Source organism: Ochotona princeps, chromosome 20, assembly GCF_030435755.1.
Source record: "Ochotona princeps isolate mOchPri1 chromosome 20, mOchPri1.hap1, whole genome shotgun sequence".
Classification (NCBI taxonomy): Eukaryota; Metazoa; Chordata; class Mammalia; order Lagomorpha; family Ochotonidae; genus Ochotona; species Ochotona princeps.
The window spans coordinates 26,097,974-26,125,467 of NC_080851.1; the positions used below are offsets into that span (position 1 = coordinate 26,097,974).

At 44.7% G+C, this 27,494-nt stretch overlaps 1 protein-coding gene and 1 pseudogene across 2 annotated transcripts in view; one reads left to right on the forward strand and one right to left on the reverse strand.

Moving 5' to 3' along the window:
- LOC105941652 (small ribosomal subunit protein eS24-like) overlaps positions 1–7,709 on the forward strand; it is a 35,315-nt pseudogene extending 27,606 nt beyond the window's left edge.
- Positions 1–27,494, reverse strand: part of CREB5 (cAMP responsive element binding protein 5) — a 392,014-nt gene that overhangs the window by 223,774 nt on the left and 140,746 nt on the right. For both annotated transcript variants that reach the window (XM_058677950.1, XM_004582410.2), the window contains exon 5: positions 12,567–12,739. In XM_058677950.1, coding sequence (XP_058533933.1) covers positions 12,567–12,739 — 173 coding nt within the window. The remainder of the gene's footprint in view (positions 1–12,566; positions 12,740–27,494) is intronic.

The following is a 27,494-nucleotide window of genomic DNA, read 5'->3' on the forward strand; positions in this document are numbered from 1 at the left end:
TTTCAGAAACATACAGTGGAAGCACAGCAGCTCAGACTGTGCTGGGTCATGAAAATTGGCTGCAGCCACAGGCCGAGGGGCTTCAGGAGGCAGCTCCAAGAGAAGTTGTGGTGTTGAAGATCTGGAGCTGGAGAAACCGGACCCTCACCCCTGCTCACAAACAAGGCCCACCTTTGAACACTGTCCCTTAGATGGGTCCCTGGTGCACTTCCCGGCAGTGTTAAGGCACTCCCCAGATTCTGAACTGTCCCAAGCTGCTCCAACTTTAACAGTGACTGAAAAAGCCCCTAGATGGACCAACACGGTGACATAACAGGCTAATCCTCCGCCTGCAAGCATCAACATCCCATATGAGCACCGACTTGTGTCCAGGCTTCTCCAGTTGTGATCCAGCTCTCTGCTTACAGCCTGGGAAAGCAGCAGAGGATGGTCTAGCTCTGTTGTGGCCACTTTGCAAGGCAAGGGGGAGAGAGGGAGAGTTGAATAAGGTCATAGGTGACCTCGCTCTCTATAAAAGCTGCCTTTCAAATAAAAATAAATCTTCAAAAAATTCCCTGCGCATGTACAAAGCTAGTCTCCCATTCTTCGCAAGCGAAAGGGCAGACAGCTTGAACATCAAGAAGTGTGCACTGCAGAATCCAGCAGGATCCCTGAGCACGTGGCTACGGCAACGCCACGGCCTTGCTTAGTCACCTCAGAGTGCACCTTCATGTGCGCGGGTTTGCAGTCAAGGCATGCCACATCTCTACTAAGAGCCATCAACAGAGGATATTAACAGTGGGACTGTTGGATCTGCAACAGCCTTCTTCGTGTCCTCTTTGGAGAACTCTGACCAAGCAGGTACCATCTACAGCAGGGTTGTTCCCTGGGGATTGGGACGTGAGGAGGGTGGCGCAGGGGGAAGTACTTCCATTTTTAGCTTAGTTGGTTTCTGCACTCCCCATGTTTTAGCCCATATCTGTTACAATTCAATGAAAGGAGAATGAAATGATGGATTTTTTTTTAACTCTGCAATTCCAAAGACAAAGCAGACAGACTTATGTATCTTCCTAAGATGGCAGGCACAAGCCTACCCCAATTGGGTGGTTGGAAAATGACAGGAATTTGGGAAGCTGAGAGGTCTGGTCTTGTGGTGTGGCCAGGGCTGGCTTCTTCTGATTGGGTTTCAGGGGTGCTCAGTGTCCTGTGTCTTAGCCTGGGGAGGAGGAAACCTCAGAAGGATGGGGTGTGATATTCTACTCTGGACACCTGCAGGCAGGGTTCAGGCTGGACCGTGGCAGCAGCGAAATGGGGAGGGAGAAGTGGAGACCTGAAGACTCAAAGGGGCCGGGGAGGTAAGCCGGGCTGCTCTAGCGCTGTCCTCGCTACTGCCTCCTGGTGATCACTCTCCATCCTGAATTCCTCCCACAAACGAAAAACAGAAGCAGCAACTCCACACTTTAATGAAATCGTACCTGAGGACAGCTCTAACACTACTGAGAAAGCCCTAGATTTCTATTTCTCTACAGGACTATTTTTTCATGTTTTATGAAAACCCAGACAGACACGTTTTTTTGGTAATATTTTCCCACTAAGCAGCTTCTCTATGTAATAACCAGGACTACAAATTCCTGGAAATTGCTACAATGCGACTTTCATTTGCTTCATATTTGAACAGGGGAATTCATTTGCCCAAGGAGCCTGTGTAGTGAAGAGTAGCAACCAAGGCAATTTCTCACTCCTGGAAAGATGGAGAGTAGGAAAGACTCCCCCTATACCCTGATCCCACATCAGTGACAAGGGGGCCTTCAATGGCTTTGCTCCTGACTGTATGAAGGTGTTCATGTCACAGATATGGTGTCCCTTCTCACTCCCAACCAGGCTCCCACGCCCTGGATTGGGAAGCCCAGTTGGCTTTGGAAAAGAGGGAAGACTGGGAGTCTGCACAGTCAACTGACTCTCAGTTCACTGCATTGGGTCTGCGGTTTGCACTGGAGGCCATAGGGGTGTCTCCTTCCTCTCTGACACATTTTAGAAAGCTCTTCAGGGAGTCTGATTTAGTGGTTGGAGCTAGCGTGGACTGCTCCGGGAGGAAGTGGTCTGTAAGGAGAGGGGTGCTGGCCCACGAAGGTGTGTGCTGTCTTCGGCAAGCACCCGGAAGCCTCCACCTGAGGCTATAGTAGAACCTGGAAAAATGCTGGAAACAATCAGGATGTGAATGCGCTCCTCTTTTGGGGTTGGTGAGCTTTCCTGCCTGGTACAGCATCTGTGTTGGGCACAGGCTCCTGGCTACCAAATGCCAAATACTTATCTGGGGGCATACTTATTTCAGAGGCATTCAGTAAATACAAAGAGGCTGAATAAGTCCAAGAAAACTGGAGTGATCAACATTGTGCTCCTAATTAGAACAGTGGCTTTCCTGTTGGGTGTTTTCCACTATCTACACTTGCCTTCTCAGACCATTTCAAACCTAACCTCTCACAGAGGATCCCTCTTGGTCATGATTTTTCTGTTTTCCAAAAAAAAAAAAAAAGGTTAATGTAATTTTAGAAGAGAAATGTACAAGTGAGAGTTCCTTTATTTTTGTGTTTCAAATGCTATTGATTTATTTTCAAGACAGGGAGAGGGAGAGAAAAGCCCATCTGTTGGTTCTCTCCCCAAATGCTTGCAATGGCCAAGACTGGGCTGGGGCCAGAACTAGGAGCCAGGAATTCAAGCTACATGTCCCACAAAGGTGCCACATACCCATTTCACTGAGCCATTACTCTACCTGCCTGCTACAGTCCGCATTAGCAGGAAGTTGGAATTAGCAACCAGAGTCAGGCACTTCCATATGCAGTGTGAGCATCTTAATTTCTAAGATAAACACCTGCATCTTTTATTTCATTTATATATTTACTTACTTTTTCATTTACTTTATTTAGCAGAGAGAGAAAGAGATACATAGAAGGACTGGCAGAGAACTCCCATCTGATTGTTCATTTCCTAAATATCCACAGTAGCTAACTATAGTTGGGTTGTGCCAAAGTCATGAGTCCAGGACTCAGTCCTAATTCTCCCACCTTCATAGTAGTAGGGATCAAACCACTTCAGTCCTCACCAGCTGCATTAACCAGAAGCTGGAGTTGGGAACTGAGCCAGGACTCACAGTCAGGCATCCCTACTAGCATCATCACTACTAGGATCAACTCCACCCTTGCCTCTGCTGTTCATGAAAAGAACACAATGGCATAAAGAGAGGTATGATCCACCTGCAGACCTGGGAAAAGCCAAGAATTCACACATCTAATCAGAACAGTTCCTGTATGTGCATGCTCACAGGCTGGTTTTGTAGCTGCAGAACTTTCATGCAATTGGAAACTCAACGAGTATTAAGCCCAACGAAGGGACACAAGAGAGACGGGTGATGCCTAAACATGTTAGAGCACTTGTGGCTGATTGCTCCCTGCTTTGGGTTCCCAAGATCCTGGGAGAAGCATCTGTCTCAGGCAGCCTCCCAACCGCCAACTCAATGAGGCAGATAATAATTACTCCTAATGGCAATCATAATTAGGGAACACAGTGGACCCAACAAGGTTGGTTGTCTGCAACTTAAGATGGGGCAGCCAGCATTTCACACACTCTTTATAAAAAATCAATCAATCTCTCTCTCTCTCTGTCTCCCACTCTGTCACTCTCTCACTCTCTTATGCACACACACTTGCCGAAAGAGATCTGGACAAAATCTTTGGTAAAATGCCTGGCGACACAGCTAAATGAAATAAATAGTGACTATCCACACAATGAGGTGAGAAGGTGTGAAGGACTTGGACCCATCAATAATTGACACCAAATACACACGCACACACATGCACACACACATATGTTCCTTTTAGTTTGCAGCTTCCTCCAATCCACACTCACAAAGGCATGGCCAACATCAGACATGAATGATTAGATGCAATCCTCCTTTCTTTCCAGGAGAGATGGGGAGGAAGGGGGAGGGAGGGAAGGCAGAGTTCTGGATCAGTTCCCCCCATTCACCTTCCTCTAGTGATAAATGACACCTTCCTCATACACAGACTAAAACCTCCTTCGTGAAGCCCCAAGCCCATGGCTAGTGCTGCAGCCGATTTCCCATGAAATAGTTACCCTCCTCTTCCCAGAGACAGAATCACCATCTAAGCTGACACTCATGCCCGCAGGCCTAGATTGGGCTGTCACCACCTTCCAGGGACCTTAGCATTAACACTTAAGTATCTCATGACACATGCCAATGATGTCAAGGTGATAGAGAAACTAGAAGTAGCTCCCCTTGAAAACATAATCCATCAGCCAAATGGTCACCTGCTAGATAACTGGGAACTGTTTCTATTTTCTTCAGAGGAAGGGAACAGGTCTCCAGGAATCTATGTGAGTTTTCTTTCTTCTTCTGCTTGTCCATCACTGCAACTGTTCATTAACAGCAGTGCTGAGGCCAGGAAAGGAGCAGATTACACCGGGATATGCAGGGCTTTAGGAACACTCTGCTACGTACAACACAGAACACACCTGGAAAAATTCTTCAAGTGTTTTTGGATAAGGTTACATGTGTGTCCAAGGGCCTAAATTATGGCTAAGTAAAGCAAAATATTATGAAATGTGTGTACATACACACAGAGACCATTTTCACGTGGGCGCACCTGCACTGGAGAATTCCCTGGCCACTTTTAACAGCATGCAGCTTAGTCAAAAGTATCTTAAATTAATTCCTTTGATGTTGGAGAGACTGATTTGGAACATGCACCTACCAAGTTGCACTTTCGCTGTAACTTGGTGCTAAGAATATATTCTACTCAGTGTAGGACTCCTGAAAGACTTTAGAAGTAGGGTGTCAGCTTAGCTGAATGGCTTCATTCGGACAAAAGTCAGCTCCTGTTTAATTTACCTTGTTTTAATCAAGCCCTTACTCCTTTGGTACTCAGCCTGGGTAAGGCTTTTGAGGAAAACAAGAATAATGTCATGCTAAGCAGAAATCCTTAAGAGCCGGCTAATGAGTTGGGCTTCTTCCCTTCACAGATTCTGAGCATCAAGTTCTGTGTTTCACAAGCATTTGATGGCTTGGTGACTTACAACTATGGCTTTGTAACTATTATTATGACTTGTGTCACATTTGTTCATGGGATCAAGGACTGCAAAGGAGACATTGGAAGTCAGCTGTAAAGTGCTGTATATTGGACTTGCGAATGACTATCTGCATCAAGATATGATGAGTGTTGGTTAACTGAAGAAATTTCTAGTTGTTTCCATGGTACCTGGGCCATCTGTTCTCTGTAGAGGTTTACAAACGTGCAAGAGCCCTCCAAGTACAGTGTAGCATGCCTTTAGCCCATGCTTCTAAGAGCTCTATCACCCACAGTCCCACAGTCCTCACCAGCGTATGTGCTAGCTAGCCAAAATGCAACTTGTCGAAGGTAGAAAGGGGCAACAGATGGCAGACATTGAACTGCAACTGCTTTACAATGTGTCTTAGCATCATTAAGAATATTTATTACTTTACAGACACCTTCAGTTGGTATTTACCAAAAGCACAACATGCTTGGCAAATAGGTTGCTAGATGATCTGCCAAATGCACATGTATTTGTTTCATGGAATTTCATCCTCAATAGTCTATTATCAGCCAAACGGTGTGGTTGGACACTATGAGTCATGAAAAGGAAACACACTCATTCCTAAAAGCTTGCCTGAGAATTATTACGAATTTGAGCCAGGAGAGAGAGCCCTTATTAAATAGTCAATTTTCAATTCTCTCTTCCCAAGATGGCAAAGTAGGGCACAGGTCAAGGTCAAGAGTCCTGTTTAAAAGTCCAGGTTCCTGTACGCACTATAGTTACCATTCCTGGCTCCCACCATGCCTGGTACAGTGAGCTCATGCTGCCTGCTTGAAGTCGGAGTCTATCTGTGTGTAACTGAATCTCAATATCAAGGATTCTCTGTACAGCCACATTCACAAACAATGTAATCCTGTGTTGCACACACCCAAGCAAAGATCAAATGTCAGAGTCTGATCATCTTTAACTTCTCATTAGAAAGGATATACAAATCACAATAGAGACAAATCCACTTGGATCAATAAAAATACATATGAGGTGACCACTGGAATGAACTATCTTTTTAGTCTCCAAATGTGCACTCCTTTGAACATCATGTGCACGCAATGTGCTTGACATGCTACTCTCAAAGTTCCATAACAGTATTCCACCGGTAATTCAGAGCCGGTTAGTTCAGAGAAGTTGTTTGCACTTTGAGAAACATGTACTATGAAAGCACCAAATAACCTGGACCTATCGCCTTGCGGTTGGACCCGTTCAAGTCAGTGGTTTGCATTTTCCCATAGAATTGTGTCAAATTGACACCACTCTCGTCCAGGTGTCTTGCTTCAGACTTAGTTCACATCTTTCCCTGTTGTAGGCATTTTTCCTATGTAGACATCCAAGAACAAATCACTTGTGTTACATCAGAATAAAATAATTTCCTAATAGGATTAATTCATGCTAAGATGCCACACATCGCCATGCACAGATACAGTCTTGAGATTCCACAAAGCTTGCCCATTTTCAAAATTACCAAATGGTGACAGAATTCATTAGCATTTCCTTTGCTGGAAAAGATTCGGGGAATTTCCTGGTGATACCTCCCCGTATTACAGGCCAGGAAAATAAAACCTGGGAAAGTCATCTGTAGCCAGGGAAGAGTACAATATGGACAACCTGGTGCCAAGGTCGGCATGACAAGGCCCTCTATCACAGAATCCCACCTTACTCCACTGTAAAATGGGTGCTTCTACTTCCACATTACAGAATTCTAAGTGTCAAAATACTTCGTCCTTATTCTCCTTTGACCTCACCTGGGCCCCAGCTGTGTCTTTATCCTACACTGCTCTCAAGTATAACTATCTAGATTCACTCCAGGCTCACACTGGATGACCTGTGGCTACTTGCCAGGAAAGTTGAGCCTTACCTGTCCCTGGCAAGGTACACACAGACACACAGAAAAGCAAGCTTCAAAAACCATGAGCGAGGCCTCTGCTCATAAGATCCAGAAATGGAATCCTTCCCTACCCCAAGAGAAGGACACAGGCAAAGTCACCTCTCCCTGCAGGAATCAGGCAGGAATGTTGGCGACAAGGGCCATTCACTTCTCTATGCTGACTTTGATTTTTCTTACACTAAAGGCTATTTAGCCAGAGGGTCTCCCAGGTTCAGACCCACTCTTTGCTTGCAGGTACTAAAGCCATTCTCTGACTTCCGTGCCTGGCAGGCCACAGAACTCCCGCTTCTGAAAGAACTGAAGTAGCTGGTGACAAGTGGGCCTATGAAGCTCTCCAGGTGGTAACTAGAGGGTCGGGGTTTTTCCATCATACCCACAGACAAGGCTCAGGGATCGTCTACGGCTCAAGAGCACGGGAAAAGCATGCACTATTTGTCACACCGGATAGGTGACTGTGGAGAGAGGACGTCTCACGGACCAGGAAATCAAGTAAGCAATGCCCACTTCATGGAGGTGCTGGAGAATCCGAAGCAGCAGCATGCAGAGCTAGTTTGCTTCCTTTTGCTGCTTTAGCATCGGCCTGCTGGTGATGGGCTTTGCTTGTGAAAGCTTGAACAACCTCCAAGCCAAGCAGACCGACCAGCCTTGTTGTGTTCCAGATGATGAGACCGCCTGCCTGCCTGAGGAGTCAGAGGGGCGAAGACCAGACCTGAAGACATGAGCAGGGCTGTGGTTTTTTTTTTTTTTTGCATCCTGGAACACACAGCCATGTGCTCTTGCCCTCCATCTGGCCACAAGACCCTGCAGTGTTCAAACTTTGGGATGTTAAGAAACATCATGTTTCCTCGAGTACTTAATGTTTTGTTCCACACATAAAACCCTGTGGGTGGAAAGGCTGCTGGCCCCCATGTCAGAGGTAATTTCTCAGGGCTCTGCATGGGATTTCACGGGAGCCACATGGTTAAGCCTGTCACCCCTCCTGAAAGCATCCCCCTGAAGGGCCCTCATAAACCTCAGGGCTGTGAAAGATCCAGCAACTTTCTAACAATAAAACTATGTTCATGGCCATGATATGCAGCAAAACACAAAGCAGGAAATCACAGCTTCTGGTCTGAATTACTCAGAGGGGGTTTCACATTGTCCTGGCCAAGGCCTGAGGACCAGCAACATGGGACCTGCCGTTCTGCTGCCTCCTACAAGGAGAAGGCTGCTGCAAGTTGAGTGGTTGGTGACAATCTAGTGGTGCTCAGGAGTTAAGGGAAATCTCCATCATAGATTCACACATGAATGTGCTTACAGAGTAAGCATGTTCTTCCACGACAGGAGGCTTTGCGGTGGAAATCTACTTTAAATTATGCACGATGGGCTCACCTCTTGCCCTTTTAAACACTGTGCATCTTAATGGTGGCAACACTAACTCCCAACAAAGTCCCATGAACTTCCTTGACCGACAAGTTGCATCACATGGTCATGGACAGGTCCTGATTAGTAACATGCTTTCTTGGTGTTTTTCCTAGTTGTATTTGTTTGTCCCTTTTTTTTCCTTAGCCTTGCATGTTGAGCGCCCTCGGAATTTCTGCATATTGCGGAGTGTCAGAAATTGCAGAGAGCAAAGGGTTAAAGAAGTGCACAGTGGGTGAGCAGAGGTCTACTTGACCCAAAGCATCAATACCAGAAAATAAGATTTGCTTCTATAACATTTTATATCAATTTCTGCCTAAATCTAGATCTGTGCTAGGTGCAATCCCATGCAGATAGGGTCTGCAACCTGACATCCAAAAGCCACACATCTCAGACACACATGGCGGTGACATGTTTCATCCAGGCAGTCTTTGGCACGTATTTCTAAGCTTCCTGACTCATCAGAATGACTTGTTACCTTAACCAGAACACCCCATATTTGTGTATCCTAATGTTAGACATAAGACATTCCCATTGGTAAATAAATACTGCGAAAAATTCTCACCCATCACTTAACCCACTTATATATTTACCAATTCCCTACAATTAAAAGGCAAGAAAAAAGTAGCAGCGCCCCCATAACATGTCAGAACTCTACAGTGAAAACTATCCTGGTTGAGCTCCACACTCCATGTTAACTTCATAGTTCTAAAGAATCACAGAGCATGAATTATCCACTCTCCCTCAAGAGAGAGACTACTGCAGCCTCATGGGGGCCTAGCAAGGTTCTAGCCACCGACTCAACTGATTGTCAGCTCCTACAGATGTCTCTCAAGGTACAAGAATAGGAGAGAAAGACAGAGAGAGGAGTTCACACCATTGCAACCTGCTTCTCCACCACGCTTCCCTGGCTTTGCTGGCTTAATCCTGAATTAGTGAGCCTGTTACATGATAGCTAATAAAAATGACAGGAGCTCAGATACCGTTTGCAATCTGCCACAGACTTGGTTCAAGGCAGAATAGCTTCCATCTATATTTCACACAGGCTTGCTCTGTCTCGCTCATCTCTCCCACAGTCTGTGGTGCACTTTTTTTCCCCATCTGGGAAACTTATCTCCTCAAAACGTTACCATCAATCAGCCCAAGACACCGTTCCCGACAGAGCGTCTGCCGGTTTGACGGAGCGCAAGCAGTCACTAGTTGGGGATGCCTCCCACACTCTCCCAGAGCTGTGTTTTTCTGGCTTAACCGCACAAGTGCAATTTGGGATATTTATACTTACCTCCCATTTCTATTGACATAATAGCAGTACTTTTACAGAATTGGGCAGGGGGCATGGCTTGAATCTCTGTGCTATGAAGAAAGTTGCAGAAGCCACTTGTTCTAAACTATTTTTAATGTCATTTCAGGGGAGTTTTGCATTTCCACTCATTTTGGTCTGTGCTCGCCCCACACTCATTCAGGGAGGATGCAAACTAAACACTTTAAGCACGCGTCCTGTTGGTCCCCAAAGTCTTCCCTGATAGCTGGTGTCACTGATTTTCCAGATGTTTCTGTCAGTCCCACTGCCAGCACATTCTAGTCTCTCAACTTAAGTTGTACAGTGGGAAAGGACAGAAACAAGAGGGGCAGGGTGGAGGAGAACCAGCCTCAACCATGTACTGGTAGGGGGGGAAGCAAAGTGGGGGCGTGGAGTCAGGCAGCCCCCACTCCCACAGAGCTCCAGTTGCGAACAGGAGAACCATGCATGGGCACAGGTGGGTCCCAGCCTCTGGGGCTGGATGCAGCTTAAGCATGGAGTCTGAATGAAGACTTTCACTGCTGTTTGCTGTTTTTGTTGGCTGGTAGCCACGGCAAACATTTGCAGGTGGCTTGGCCAGATTTTGACACTTAAATATTTGAGGTTGTGATAAAAATCAGAATATTACTACAATATGGTTCTGTGCAGCCTCAAAAAAAAACCTAGAATAATAATTTTTAAAAGCTATCTGCAATTTTAAATACTCATTTAAAGACACAGTCTCTAGAGGAAACTCATGTTTTAAAATAAGTACTCATTTCCTCTTAGCTGAAAGAAATAAAGGTAACATCCCCAAATGTTACCACCTAGAGGTTTGGACTGAATCCACGGGAAAGATGGCTTGGGTTATTTCTTGCTGAGCCTCCGTGATCATCCAGGCAATGTTTTGGATGGGTCCCACGAAGGAAAATGGAAACGACAGGATGTGTGGGTTTGAATCAACATGGTAAACACCCCTGGGAAGAATCAGAAGAAAATTAAACAGCCACCCTCACACTTGGCAATGTGATAGAGTCCCGAAAGTGACAATTATCTCCTCAAATGTACCCGGAAAGACACACAAAAGCTTAGGACGGAGAATCGATGCTAAGATGGGGGTGTATTTGTGGGGTTGTGGGATGGGTCCCACATATCAAAGTACCATCTCCATGTATGGCAAACTCAGACTACGAAAGTCATCCAAATGTACACAGCCCCGACCACATGGGTAAATTACTGACAGGGTCAACATGTATCCTAAAATTCAGTGCTAACCCCTAAGAAATTGCTGCATAAAACCCAGTGCTGTGTTAAGAATGACCGACTCCTTGGGACCGCCAAGCGGGTTGGCAGTGGGAGTGGGGAGCTGTGGGAAAACTCCAGGAGGAAAGAATGCTGCTAAGCCGCTAGTAAACTCCAGCACATTTTATATTGCTTTCCCCCTTGAAATAAAAAGAAAATAATTATAATGAGCTGGTCCAACCGTGAATTTTGTCTTCTCAAAGCCAAGCTGGGGAGTGAAGGAGTCCCCTAAGACTCAGATACGATCTTTAAGGAATCCACCCCATGCTCCAAGGACATGATGGGTTCTTGCTTTTAATGGTGGCAGCAATTGCTCTCACAGACATTTGAGAATAGAAATACTTCCTAGAGACACTTGGAATTTTCAAATTAACCTCTTAACAAATTTGCAGGGGTATCATCTAGGACGCTTGTTTCTTAGGGCGCCACAAGTATCTACATGAGCAGAGAACCAAGAGAGATAAGGCACCTCCTTCTCAGGGGGCCAAACCCGGTGCTGCCCCCAGTGCTGTGTTAGAATGGATTCTTGCAGTGTGGAAAACAGCATTGACAAATGTGGGGTGGCTTCTAATTTTTCTCTGAATCGCAGTACCCAACATTCGACTGAAAACTGAATCCTGAAGCATGTGTCACCTGCAGTAAGTTCCTCTTCTTCCTTTCAACAGAGAATTCTTGGAACCCAACACAAGCTCTCCACCGCTAGCACTCTCAATGGATCAAGGCTCTTTGGCTGAAGTAGTTGTCTGGTCTTCCTAAGAACTCGAGCTGTTCTTAAATCTTTCATTTCTCCTTGACTCTGTTCAAGTTGCCAAGAACAGGTGTCATTCTCACCCTGGAGATAGGAGACGCTGTGCATTTCCAAGGAGCTGCTGGACCCTACCCATGAGCAGGTCCTCATACCACACAGAGCTGTCACATGATGCCAACATTTGAGTGCTCTCTGTGACATGATGCAGATTGTCTCCGATTCAATGGTCGGATCCTACTGTGAATTTTTCCTCATTGTCCCAGTATGTTTTTTTACACACATGTGTAGGGTAGAGCCTGTGTTCTTTGTCCTGCCTACCTCAGAATGAGTAGACTCAAAGATGGCACAGAGACCCAGTGAAGAGATATCAACAAGAAGGAGAAGGCAGGAAGAAGGAACAGAGAGAAGACAAAACTGTAGAATCACAGAGACCCAGGCAATGGGCTTAGTGATGTCCAGAAAATGGAGGGACACACCCTGCAGGAGAGGAGGCGGAGCTTCCTGTCACCATCATCAAGCCTTTGCCCTGAACAGTTTGCTCTGGGCTCCGTGACACCCTGGGGTGCTTCCATTATCATCTAAAGGTTGACAAGTCTTCTTTCATGGAAACAATGACACAGACTGACTTCCACCTCCCTTACTCCCCTACTGCCTCTCTCCCATGCATCAAGTTTATGAGCAAAACATGGTCCACCAAACTTGAGTATTTCTCCCAACTAAAGCATTTCTCTGAATTCTAGCCAATACTACACCAGTCCACAAACAACAAATCAATCCGAGCAACAGAAACAAGGAGAAAATCCAGAACATTCTCTGAGCTCCAGAGACAGTCGAAGAGGTCTCCTTACCCAATCTGGCGGTTGGTGGAAGGTGCCTGGGTGATGACAGAGCTGGACTGGGGTGACGGCATGGCTTGCTGGATCACAACACTGGTGTCATGACTGGGCATGCGGGAGCTGCCAAGCTGGTGGGCTCCAGGTCCCGTCATGGCTCCGCCCACTGCATTATGCATTGAGATGTTCTGCACAGAGAAGACACAGGAAGAGGGTCAGGAGGAATTAACGTTTCAGCCAAGATTTCAAAGGCTAAAATCGGCAATTTTAAAATTGGGAATCATACCAACTAAATAGAGAGTTACGACTTCTGGTGAGCCTGGGCACATTCATCTTGTATAGCTGCAAGGTGATGCAAAATAATTACTGAGCCTTAGAGTAAAGCACATAGGGGGGAAAAAAGCAAATTTGCTCATCCTGATGCTGCCTTCTTGATTTGAGGCTGACACCAGGGATGGTTAGGGCTCATCTTTTCTGAGTCAGTTTGTTATACCCTGAATTTGAAAATGAGTTCTGAAGTGCATTCTACTATGATTGGTGAACTCAGTTCTGTGTGTTGGTTTGAATGACAAGCACACTAGGTTATTATTTTTTTCACTCTCAGTAATATAACAGTGGCCAATCTCATTTTTTATCCCCTGGAAACCCAATGGTTTCCAAATCCTCATCTGGGCATTCATGACACAAACTCAAGAACTTTTGCAGAAAGGTAGACAATTGAACAGATGATGCAATATCTGGGATCCAACGCAACTTTTTGCCACATTTCCTTAAAACCATCCCCTACCTGTTGCATAGAATAATGGAAGACAGAGCAAAGGTCTGCTTACTAACTCACTATACTTTCTTCAAAAACATCGAGTGCTGGTTTTTACCACTCTACCCCATGGAACCTGGAGCTACAGGTACTCAACTAACACATATTACATTGATGAACTAGGAAATGAACAAAGGAGACATCTGAGATGCTTAGGGGACTGAATATCATGTGTTGACTTTTAATGACTTGGATAGAAGTTTCTTAGTTTAAAATTCAACTACCAAGTAAAAATAAGTGGGGTAAAACTGATGGAACTGAATAGGTTTGACACCAGAAATTCATGCTAAGGTGGGAGAAGGCTGATGTCCCACACTGGAGTTGAAAAATGTGCAAGAAATGCAGAACCCTGCAGAAAGAACATGTAGGGCCAGAAGAAGTAACAGGTGAGGGCAGGAGGGAGGCTCCCACTAACAACCAGGTACAGCCTATAGCCTAGAAGAATAAAGAGCTTTGAGAGGTCAGTTGAACAATGTGTTGAGGATGGGAGGCAAGTAGTGCTGTCAAGAAGAACTGTCATTAGCAATTTACTCAGGGAAAAATATTTATCTGTCTATTCTTTGACATCAGCAAAGAAAAAAATATAAATGTTACCCAGGAGAACCAGAGGGGATCTTTGAAGTTCTACTGCAAAGAACAGGATTTCCTGCCCCACTTGTTGATGGAGGGTGACAACATATGTGGCACTGGAGGTGGTGGCGTCCATCACATTGCACCTTTCCCAGGTGTCTGATGTCTAAATCCTAATCACACAGTTTGTCAGCAGTCCAGATGGAAACTGGCACCTGGCTTAAACTATGAGCCAGGATCCCAAGGGTACTAACAGGCTCATACACTCTCATGGTCCAAAGACTTCTCTTATAGACTGGAAAGTTCCTCTGAAGTAGGAAAATACTGTGGTTGAGTCAAGCAACATGAAAGGAAATGGTGTTTGCCCTGCATCGCTGTGGAGGGGCAGACTTCAGTTATTTTCATAAGATCCAGTGATGTAGAAAAGCAGACTAAATAAGGAAAATCACGATACTTGCATTATTCCTTTCAAAAGCAAACTCTAATATAACCCATCTCACTGGGTCCTAATGAGGTCTTGATGAGGTATAAAAATCACATGTATTATTTTTACATCAAATGAATCCTCAAAAGACTTGACATTTGTCATCTTGTTCACACAGTCACTCAATTTGTCAATCGACAATTTGAGACATGGAAAGGTTTCTGGTTCTTTTTAGAATTACTTTCATTGCACTGTGCTAACAGAAGTTACCAACAAGGCTGTACAGCTTAACCATATATTACAATCTTTAAATTCACCATGAAAATTATAGAGTGCACAGCACCCATCCCTTGAGTTGTTCTGAATGCCTCTCACATTTATGCAGCCCCCAGGTCCTGAACATTTAACCCAAGCACCCTGCATATCCTTCTATCATTTCACCCCTCCTTCTACCAACCTATATTCTCCAAACCTACACCATTGCCGCCTTCCCTATACTAGGCAATGGTTGGTCACTCAAGTAGTCTTAGCTCCAGGATCTCTGTGTGATCCTTCCCAGCTCTCTGTTCTTCTCATACCACCTTCACTCTAGCACTTTGAGACATCCCACCTGATTGGACTATCCCTGCCCTCATTATGACCTTCCTCCATTTTACCAGCATCCCCGGATTTGGTTCCCAGCTGATACCTGTGCTGCCCTGACGGAAGCTTCCCATCCAACAGCATCCAGGGAAAGGCCTGCCTAGCCACCTTGTGTCAGGCATCATATCCTTCTCCTTTGGGATCTGTTTATGAGTTTACAGTTGCTTTTGACTGTGCAACTGAGTGTTGCTTCTCACCTAGACCTGTAAGTACAATGAGAGAAGACACAGTCTGAATATACCATTCAATGTGCCTCCATTGCCAGGGCCAGGGCCTGGCATACCATAGAAGCCCAGTGAATAGTGAAGCAATTGCTGAATTCTCAGATGACATTTCTAGAATAGACAGTATGATGAATCTTTGCATGTATTCTTCCATCATCAGATTCCTATAAGCCTTTATTTTATTTGGAAGGCAGAGTTACAGACAGAGACAGAGACAGGATGACAGAGACAGCTCCTTCGTGCACTGGCTAATTCCCCTAATGGCCACCACGGCCAGAAAGCATGGAGCTGAAATTTCATCTGAGTCTCCTGCATGAGTGCGATTGGTTTTGATGGCACATTACCAGGGAACTCTACTAGAAGTGGAATAACTGGGACTCAACTCAGCTTCCACATGGATGCCAGCTTTGCAGGTAGTAGCTTAGCCCACCATGCCACAATGATGGTTCAATTCTTGGTCAATTTTCTGATCACCATGTAATTGGGAAGTATGCTCCCTTGTTAGGGTGTTTACTCAATTGAAGGCTGCAAAAATAGAAAATATTAGGATGAAGAAGAAAGCTGTACACACAGTCACTATAAAGCAAAGTAAATCCTGTGAAAACTGTTCAATCAGTGCTTGAGGGAAGATAGCAAGGGGTGCACATTCCAATCTGGCTACATGGGTGCAAATGGTAACTTTTGTTTCCATCACAAAATACAAGGAAATTTACAACGCAGGGAAAAAACTCCTTGTTTTAGTTAAGAGCAAAGGGTGTTAGACAATAGGAAGAATTACCCTCCTCTCCTCCCCCCCCAAAAGAGTTTAAAAATCGTTTCTGAGAATCACTGAAAAGAATAAAAATTACTGTAAGAATAGATCTCACAACTTCTCCCCTTCATCCTTTAGAGACACATCTGTCTGTAACATCCCAAGCAGAGAGGAGAGGCTTCTAAAACTTTTATTCCAAATTCTCCAATAAGCTTCTCCCCAAAGCATTAAATCTACAAATTCTCTGACTTTCTTCTCCCAGATCCAGAGTATCATGTCAAAACAGCTTGGGAAAGCAAACAAGCAAATCCATTACCATTTCAGATTAGGCAGAAGTGATTTTTTTCAAAATAATAAATATCACATAGTAGCCAGATAGGAAAAAATTTTAAGAGTTCACATCATCCCAATTGCAGATTCAAAATCTGTCTCCATTGACAAAATGAGTCTCCTTGTGCCTCTGGATCAATAGCCAGTTTCAAAAACATCAAGTGTGACTGTTTCTTCCCAAGTTATTTGCGACAGTGCAGGTGGGTGGATTTGAAGGTGGTGAAGCAATGTCACCCAAACAACAGGCGGAGATCTGTTAGCACGGGGGCGGGGGGGTGTCAGAGGTACTCTCAAAGCCCAGCCTTTGGCCTTTCCATGTTCGACATTTTTTTATCAACAGCTTGGATGAAGATGTGAAAATTGTGTTTGTCAAATCTGCGGTTGACACAAAGTTGGGAGGCAGAGCTAATGTTCTGGATAGCAGAATCAGCTTTGACTTGAGCCAACTGTGTGATCTGGTCTCCAAAAATGTGCACATAAATCTAGGTTGTTTTAGGAGAAGTGAAATGCCCCGATCAAGGGAAGTAATTATCCCACTGTAGAGTACGCTGGACTGACCACATTTGGTCACCATATTTTAAGGGGAAAACTGACAAATAGGAGGGAATGAAAAGCAAAGAAAGGATCCAAGACGCATGGCAGGAGGAACGGTCGAAGAATCAGGGAATATTTAGTCTGAAGATGAGAAGACTTAGGGGGTCATGCTCACTGCCTTCAAATATTTGTGGGATTAGATACAGTCTATGTTGCTCCAGACGGCATAATTTCAGAAAATGGAATCGTGATGACAAAAGTCAATAACCACAACACTTCAAGTACCTATTTTCCTGCAGGAACTGCTAAATGTTTTAGAAACTGCATTTCTAATACTCTCAGCGATCCCAACAGGTAGGCACTATTGTCCTCATTTGAAGAAAAGACTAAAGCTTCCCACCATTGCCACTGCCATGCCACCTCTGCTGACCCCACCCTGATTCCCTTATGCCTTAAAGAATCAAATTTGATCATGTACCAAGATACATTAACTAATATGTAGAGAGTGCCAATGACAAAACAAGCTTCTTCATAAAGCCCTGAGCCTTCTGGAACAGGAGTGACCAGGACTTATGGCCATCTATGAGGAATATCACCAAGAGGATTCCTGCATCAGAAGGGAGAGGCATCAAGTGGCCTCCCACGGTGTCTTCTATAGTTGGAATTCCCTCATTTATGATACATGGCTCATACCTGGGCTCCAGTATTTCCACATAATTAGTCATGTGTGTTGGAAAACATACTGGCTTGGGAGTTACAGGGTCTCTTCCAGTGCAGTGCCCCCATGGCTCCTTAAAGCTGTGCAACTTGGATGAATCATTGCCCTGCCCATGCTTAGTAGCTTCATCAGTCAGAGGAAGAGGCTGGACCACATTACCCCGTGATGTTTTCCAGCTGATATTACACACACCTCTTCCTTGGCTGCATTTTATGAGACACTAAATATCCACACCAACTTTTTAGCTTATGATTCATGGCGCTGAAAATGCCAACTTTTGCTCCATAATCATAAGCCTTTGTAGAAGCCAGCCTGCTGGAAATTATAGCTTCCTGCAAGTCTTGAGGGATCAAGATTCAAGCAATGGATGTAACAAAGGGTGCGGTCCCTCAGCCATCAGAGATGAAAGTTCCATAGACAATCTCCATCTAAATTCCTCCTTCTTGGGTTCATGCTTCTGGTACCCCTTGGCTTCTCCCACCCTTACATCCTGCAAAGCTTTGCCCTCCATTCACTGTTGCTCTGAACTATGAAGGGTGGAGATGAGATGAGAACCAAGAGAATAATGAGGCTTGATTGCACAGTCAGTGAGCTTGAGGTGGAGCAGTAATTGTCTTCCTGCAAGTATGGGCTTGGACTACAATCTGAAAATTCTAAACCAAAAAACCCTGATGTATGTGAACATACGTTACATGTTCTTAAATATATATGCGTGTGTGTATGTACATAATTTCAGAATGTGGTAATGGAGGATGGAGAGAAGTGGATCACAATTGGATGGCAAATTTGGGTCTTCCATCCAACTGCCAGGGTGTTGAGACATTTCTCCGTAAAGAGCTGGGGTCATCCTGACTCATGTTCAGAAGTTGGGTTGTGCAATCTTGGAGTTGTCTGTATCTTAATGACACCGGGCATTTGTGAAGACTTTCATAACTTCTCAACTATAAACATCCATGGACTGCGTCTGTAAGACATCTGAGACAGCCCCAGAAAAGATACTGGGTTTTCTGGGGGTAGAGGAAAAATAGTAGATGGTATTGATTCTTCCTTCGATGCTCTTGGGAGCTATGATACCATGCAGGTATTTAGGGGATGGTAATAAGAGGGCAGGTACCATGAGAGAGGGAGAATGAAGTGCCAGAAGAGACATGACATTAAGGGGGCCAGCAGGGGCCAGGCAGGCACCCATTTCTCTAGAGGCTTTCCCTTCACAGTGTCTCATAGGGCAAGAAGAACACCATGGCATGGTTTGCAGAACGGGAAGAGAGAAGAGCACAGAGTACTGTGGGACTTGCTGTTCCAGAGTACACATTGTTCTCAATTCTCTGGATAATTAGGAAGGCAGCATGTCATGAAAGCAAGACATGAGCACTAGGCTCTGCTAGACCTAAGTTCAGCTTTTCTGAGCTGTCTTTTGCCGAACCTTAATATGGAAATCATCATCTCCTAGACTGTCATATCCTTAGGGTTGTGGACCAGTGATTGACACCACACTGGTACTATTTCCTATGTAGTAAAGTTCAGAAGATGAAATCCAGAGAGAGGGGAGGTATTCTGGTAGTCACTCCCCATGACTAATGTTAATCAAGAATGGCAAACTCTTACCCAAGCATTACCATGTGTCAGAAAACTCACGTAAACTTGGCAACAGACAAGGAGGTAGATACACTAAGTCATCACCCTTTTATGAATGAAGAAACTGAGAAACAGAAAGGCTGAGTGGCTTGCTCCAAGCCACGTAGTAATAAGTCCTACAGCTCTGGCTTCAGAGCGCTCAGCAGAGCTCATCACAGACTGTACAGTCTCAGTGCAAACAGAAACCATAATGCCTACCTCTTATCCTTGCAGGAGACCCTGCTAGAAGCCACCACTTAATGCTGGTGTGTGGTCTTGACAATTGTAGTGTGGCCATCATATTACTAATCTGGATCAGTGTCTCCACCACTGCTTTTGTCCTTGAACAAGCTTGAGGCTACATTGCGAATTCTAAAGGTCACGTCCATACTGGGCAGCTTCCTTCTCAATGGAAGGAAGATTAGGCAGGTCAAAAGTAACTTGTAACCCTGCTTAAGCCCCTTCGCCGGTGCTGGAAGCCAACAGAGACCTGTAGGTGAAGTTCTAGACATGAGTCTGGTGAATTGTGGGAGGTAAGATGGACTTGACTGGCTCATGCTCTTCTCCAATTCCCAAATCAACGTCTTTCATCCTTGCTAATGCTGGAGTGGGCCACCAGGGCCTGGAAGCATCCCTGTGGGCTATCCATGTAACACAGTATAAAATAAGACAATAAATACTTGGCTAGGACAAACAGTGTCCTGGTGTCTCTCAAAGATGCTGCCCCTTTTTTTCCTGGGACTGCTGATGCCTTTCTCCTACTCTTGCCTTAGTTGTGTCTACTAAATGTCATCACATGGGCCATGGGGCAGGAATTGGCCCTACCATATTCAGATGACCAAAATTATGCCTGAGAACATTATTGATGCTGATGTATCTACAGTCATTCTGATGTTAGAAACCAGTCTCATGCTAGTAAAATATACTGATTATTATGGTATTCATGGTTCCTGGTTTTAGTCCAGCTTAGTCCAGAGTCTCAGGAATGTTCCAGTCTCTGGTTCATTTACAATGGCCTGCAAACCCCTCTGTGTTCACTGGAACCTTTTACTATCTGGTTTTAAATGGTCTATATCATATCATCTACTGACAACTCATCTCCCTCTCCCCTTCCGTACCACCTGCACTGACTCCACACTGAACCACACCACTCCTTTTGCATCTTTGCACACAGAACTTCCCCTTTACAACTGATTCCTCTGTCAAGACCCAGCTCCAATGGCCCTCCTCAGTGGAGCCTCCCAGCTCTTTTGCATCTATTTAGCTTCTCCCTGCCCCAACACAGCCTTATGCACATCTCCATCAGAGGGGTAACAGCTCCATGGATGTTCCCTCAGGAAGCAAGGGTCAGGGAAAGTGTCAGTCCATCTGAGAAGAGCCACTCAGTAGACATGCAGTATGTCAAATCATTTGGCACGTGAATGTGGTGTGAGATCTTGAGCAAGTTCAGTTCTCTGTAGCTCCATTATGTATTCAATAATACCATTCTACCTGACAAGATTTCTGCAAAGATTAATTCAGGTAATACAGGAGAGAACGGAACGCAAGAGGGCCACATTCAGTGTCCAGTGAATGTAAGTAGGCATTGTTCTACTGATCATGATCTGTTTCTGCAATTTATTGATTTAATTGAAAACCAGAGAGGGTGGGAGGGAAGGCAGGCAGAGACCTTTCATTTGCTGTTTCATTTTTCAAATGCCCGCAACAGCCAGTTCTTGAGCAGGACAAAGCCAGGAGTTTGGAATTCCATCCAAGTCTTCCACATTGGCAGAGGCACCAACGTATTTGGGACATCTTCTGCTGCCTTCTCAAGCAAATTAGCAGGAGGCTGGATCAGAAGTGAAGCATTCCAAACTAGACATGGGGACACTGAGGTGTTATGCCAGTGTCACATATGGTGGCTTAACCTTTTTCTCCACAATGCCAGCCTCCTCTTTATCATTACTCTTATCATTTCTTACAAATGCCAACATCAACTCTCCATTAGGGCAACAACTCAGCTACTTCTTTGCCTCCCCCACCCATCACTTTCAAGGTTCTCATCACACATTGCTGTGTTAATTTATTGTTAAGGTCAATCTTTTACCAAACAGAAGACAGACACAGGAGCTGATCTCATATCATTGTCGTCATGTTTGGTGCAATGTCAGTTCCACAGATATCCGCTGAGTGAATATACAGAGATGTGCAGCTGGAACTATGGAAAACGGAAAGTGAAATGGAAAGAGAAAATGAACCCTCTCTTATGGTTGCAGGCTCTGGTCGACAGGGAATATGAAAAGTAAGGGAAATAGGGATGAAAACACATGGACTTTGAAAAACACCTGTACACAGACACACTAAAAGCAAAGACCCACCATCCAGAGGTGTTTACACCACATTCTGAAAGGCAAGGGACATTTGCTGGACACATAATGTAGGCCACATTGTATTACCCACTGCACTTGTGTTACCCTAAGGTAATTTTCACAAAAACCTTGCAGCACAGACTGATCCTTTACCAGAGAGGCTATGAACTTGCTTGGGATCACACATCACTGGTTAGTCTTTTGGGAATTCTGTGAAGCACATGAAGTGTGTCAACCTATACTCTGTGTTTTAACCCACTCTCCACCCTTAAGCAGAGTCTTACCTTACCTGAAAGCTTGACTTTGCCTTCAAAATTTCCACAACTGATGTGTGTTTTTCTTTGTTCTCCCACTGGTTGCAGAGAATTACTACCTCCTCTCCTGAGTGTACAATTCATGCCTACAGTTCTGGCTCCCAGTCCTTCTGTCCCTTCCCAATCACTCCAAAAATCCTACTGTCCAATTAAATATAATTCAGTGCTTTCTTAACGCCAGTCGCCAAACCCCATTTCTTACAACAAAAGTCAACACTTAGTCTTGTCTTAAACTCCCATGGCTCCAGCCCCATCTCCTACCACTCCTTCTTGGACAAACACTGCCATCCAGTCTGACTGGCACATGCACCAAACATAGCATGAATTCAGATGTTCACCCATGCTTCTGCTTGTACCTTCCCAGGATTACAATTCCCTGTATTTCTCTGTCCAGCTAAACCCTATGTTCTGGGCAATACAGCTGTTGAACTCTTGGACAGTGATTTCCCAAGTACAAAATGAGGTTAGTCAGCCCTTACTTTTTTGATCTATAAAGTTAAGATTAGGTAATGGCCGAGAGCTTTGGTAACATACATATGACCTTGCAAACCTGGTGTTCTCTCTTCATTTAGATGGCTCCCCTCCTGTTTTTCTTTCATAGTCATCCATTTTTAAAAATTCATTTTCATAAATAATGGGCAAGGGAGAAAAAGGGAGAAAGGGAACTGGAGAGAGAGAGGTAGAGGGAGGGAAAAGAAGAGAGGGAAGGAGGGAGGTGGGAGAGAACCAATCTTCCATCGGCTGGTTCATGCCCCAAATGCTTGCATCAATCAGGGCTGAGCTAGATTGAAGCCAGCGGCCAGGAACTCTGAGTCTTCCACATGCGTGTCCAGCATGCAAATACTTTAGCCACAATCTGTTGGCTCTCAGGATGTACACTAGTAGGAAACTTGATCTGAAGTAGAGTCAGAACTCAGAACTAGCACTTCAATGCATGATGCAAGCATCTCAAATGGCATCTTAATTCCTGTGGCAAACACCTGCTCCAGGGTCATTTTACATGCCACCTTCACATTTTCACCTACCCAACTTAAAGCATTCCACCTATAATTTTTACTGTAGGACCCCCAACCCTTCCCTTTATAGCACATTTCACAGAATGTACTTACTACCACCACAATTGTACAAGTACTACAAAGTTCAGGAAGGACAGGAAAACAAAGTGTCTGTCCTGTTCTCTCCGCTGTACCTGGTGCTTTGTTCAGTACCTAGCTCACCACTAAGTGATGGCTGGTTGAATGGATGAGTTATGATGGCCAAGTGATGAAACAGGAACAAAGAGCGGCCTATAAACAATTTCTTCCGCTGCCCAAATTGTTACTCAGTCATCCTAAAGCCAGAGAGTCCAACATAAAGAGATAACTCCCATAAGTCACATCAACACAGAGGACAGGACACCACTCAGCAGCCTCGTCAGATTGCCACATGTCTGGTCAACTCAAACCAGGCACTGAATGTTACAGCAAGGCATGCCTTCTTACGAACTGGAACAAAGGCAGGAAAACCAAAGTGAAGGCATTCAGAAATGATCAAGTAGATGATGATGTATGTATGATGGGTTGAACGGCAGGTGTGGAGAAAGTAAACAGTTGGCACTAATGAGGTCACAACACTCAGGTCTGTGTGTCAGAGACAGAAAAGAGTCTTGAAAGTTACGAAAGAAGAGTGGGTGGCTAGTCTAGTGGTTAGTTGGCTCCTGGCTTTAGCTCCTGTCTCTAGCAGGTGGTGGCTTAACTTGCTATGCCACCAGTACAGTCTCTCAATTTTAATTAAGAAAAGTCATACACGGTCATTGTTATATTGCTTAGTTCTTCCAACTTTGTGGCTACCTATTTCCCAAAGGATGTAGTATCTTTGTTTACTATTTTCTAATATTTGTACAACTTTTAATTTTAAAAAAGTCATAACAAGGATGCTAAACATTTAGGAAATGCTGAGAAATCATTCTGAGAACCTAGACTAGTGATGCAAGAGACAAGTAGCCCATTCCACAATCTCTACACAAAACTGTCTCCCTTCTTTACAAGGATTGTGTACATATATTTTTTAAAAAAAAGAATGCATATCAAGAGGTCTAATTCTTTAGTATTTCAAAGAAAATCAAAGACTTAACGGCCAGCAGGAGAAAAGCAGTGCTCTTTCGAAAGCTGTTAATGACATGCGGCAAATCTGGGAAGAAACTCCCTTTGGCTTCGCCCTTGCCCCATCCCCTCTTCTACAGCTCCTGATCTGTCCTGGACAAAGCAGGAGGGCTACAATGTCACTGGAACAACTGCCAGGAGCCCTGAGCGGTCCACAGAAACAGAAGAACAATAAACTCCCTCCAAGACCAGGGAGAGGAGCTTTCTCTGGTCCTTGCTTAGTTCCAGTACTGGATCCCCACCCTCTCTTGCAATGACCATCAGGGTCGCCCTGGAGTGCCCCCACCTCAAAACAAAACAAAACAAACAAAAAAATTGGAATAGACAGAGAACAACTAGGAAAGCTTAAAACTAGACAGGAAATGATCAGTGGGGACTCACACATACTTACTAGGTAGGACATGAAAATAAACTATTCCTAACTAGGGTATGGAGGATTTCTTTGCACACCCCTCCCAACAGTGTTCTATGCTTCAACGGGTGTCACCTGCCTTGCTAAAGGTATAAGCCAGTTTAGACTACCCTAAAATCCGCCAAGTTCAGTAAAAATTATGCTTCAACACAATAAACTGCTAAATACTAAAATGAAAATAGACATGAGATAGCTGAATGGTATCCTATAGCCAATTTAAGGTAGATAGAAGCCAGTTGTATACAAATAATTGAAATGTTAAGGAAGTAGTCTCAGGATGTGGTTAAGAACTCGCATTGTCTAACATATCAGTCACTCAGTACAATGTTAATTAACCCCATAATGTTGGAAGCTGTTGTTGATGTTATGTTACAGCATTTAATTGATTGGAATGATATTCTGCCAGCTATGTCTTCAGACCAGAGTTGGTCTCCCCAAGAAACTGTTGAATTGAACTGGACAATAAGATACTGGACTCGGGCCCGGCGGCGTGGCCTAGCGGCTAAAGTCCTCGCCTTGAAAGCCCAGGGATCCCATATGGACGCCGGTTCTAATCCCGGCAGCTCCACTTCCCATCCAGCTCCCTGCTTGTGGCCTGGGAAAGCAGTTGAGGACGGCCCAATGCTTTGGGACCCTGCACCCGCGTGGCAGACCCGGAAGAGGTTCCTGGTCCCGGCATCGGATCGGTGTGCACCGGCCATTGCACTCACTTGGGGAGTGAAACATCGGATGGAAGATCTTCCTCTCTGTCTCTCCTCCTCTCTGTATATCCGGCTTTCCAATGATAATAAAATCTTTAAAAAAGAAAAAAGATACTGGACTCTATGCATGACACATGCTTTCATTGAAAGAAACAAGACTAGATTTGAACTGTAATATTGCAATAAGGTAGAGCAATCCACCAGGGGGGAGGGCACGGGGAGGGGTTGGGGGAACATCAGAGCCTATGAAACGTTGTTATAAAATGAAATGCAATAAAAAATATATGAAAAAAAAAAACCAGGAGGGCTAGCCAGCAAAGATGAACTTGCTCGAAAACTCCCTTGCCTGGAGCATCTGCATTCCTACATGTTTGGCAATATGATGCTCTTACTGTAAAACACCATATCATCAGTGGAAAGGGAAATGTGCTACAAGATAGACTTCCTTCTCCGAAACAATAGAGAGAGAGAGAGAGAGACAGGCAGGCTTTTTGGCTGGTAGAACCTGTCAAGGGGCTCCCTCCATGAATAGCTGTGCTTTGTAAATTGTTTAGGGTTCCACAAACAGAAGTGACTGTAAGGCTGCCCTGCTGATGGACACCAAGCCAGCAGCCTCTATTTAACCTTGGGAAGTTGCCGCTTTCCTGAAGGACAAAGCACCTTTACATTGCTGTTGCTTCCAGTCCAACAGAACTGTTGCTCCTGGTGCTCATTCAAGCTCATAGCAAAAACCAAGCTAAATCAATGGGAAGTTCAGTCTTGTCATATTTGCTGACCTCCTGATACAGAACATTTCCCTTTTAGCCACAGCAGGAGAAGCAGCACGTCTTACATAGCACAGGGGACACTGGTCACCATCAAGCATGGCAATCCTTAGGAAACTTCTGAAAACTCTGTCAGATGATTAATAGTAAACTTGAAACATGTCATCCTCACATCAACGTTGGTTCTCTGAACCCTTGAGGTTCCAGAAGAGTGCTGAAGGAGTCAGTGAAATAATTTCCATTTTTATAATGCAGACAGGGCATTCCAACTGCCTACATGATGTCACCCACTGCCACTCTGATCTCATTCCCACTTCTCTTTACCCTGTTCACTCTGTTGTTCCAGACCCAGGTTGACCTCCTTGATATTCTGCTGATACACCACAGCCTTAGAACCGACTGCCCTCCAACTCCAAAATGGAAATCTTGTTCCCCTAGTCTCATAACTCCAGCCTTTGCCTCTCCCAGGAATCTCCTGAATTGTGAAGCTCACACACAAGGCCTAAGCACTTTACTGTAAATTACGACTGCCTCCTTAATCCCTTTGCACGTTAACCTAATCTAGTGATTCCTAGCAACAGCCACTTCCTCTACCCAATCCAATCCAAAAATAATAAATAATGGCCATCTCTGATCCTCATTCTTAAACCAGGAATTGGAGAAGAGAAACACACAAGAAAATCTACTGGCTTTAACCACCCAATGTCTCTTCTATGAGTTTTCTCTTGAAGCCTGTGCTTGTAAAAAGATTTATATATATATATATATATATATATATTTGTTTATTTTTCAGAGGCATACTGAGAGGAAGAGAGCATGAGAGAAAGAAAATGAGACAGGCAAGAAGGGAGAGACAGAGAGAGAAGTGCTCTGTGGCACTCAATGTCCATGGTGACCAGGATTGAGCCAGGACAAGCCAGAAGCCAGTGACCCCATCTGGGTTTCCCATCCAGGAGGCAGGAGCCCAACTACTTGAACCATCACCACCAACCCACCCCAGGGTGCACATTAGCAGGAAACCAGAATTGAAAGCCGAGTCAGGACTCAAACACAGGCACTGTTATCTGGAGTAGAGGTATTGCATGCTATGTCTCAACCACTAACCCAAAAGCCCACCTCTAAAATACTACAGGTGAAGTCTTGAATTCTTTTTCCTACATAATCCCATGCCTTGTCACCCCACTACGTTCTTCAGTGTCTAAACCTGCAAGTAGTATCCGAATTCACTGTTGTCTAGTGGTGATAAAATTCTAGCCGACAGAAAGAAAGTGATGCTCTACTTAGGAAACTTTCACAACGGTACACACAGAACAGGGAAGCACCTGGCTGAGCAGTGTCTGTTAGTGCTCCTGCACCTAAAGGAGGAAGAGAAGGGAGATGTCACCAAATGACAGATCCACAGTGAGAGGTTGAGGGGCAGGACTAGAGGAGGAGAAAAAGCCCTGTGGAGAGGGTGGCTGGCCAGAGCTGTGGGTGCTTTGACCTGAATAGGAAAACTGTTAGACTCTTGCAATTTGATTTCCATGTGAGCATGTTTGGGTCACCAGGGCGGAATTAATGCCACTCTCATTGGGGCTAGGTTAATCCTCAAAATAGTGAACAAGTTCTTCCTCACAAGGAACTGGACAGAGCAGGCGCT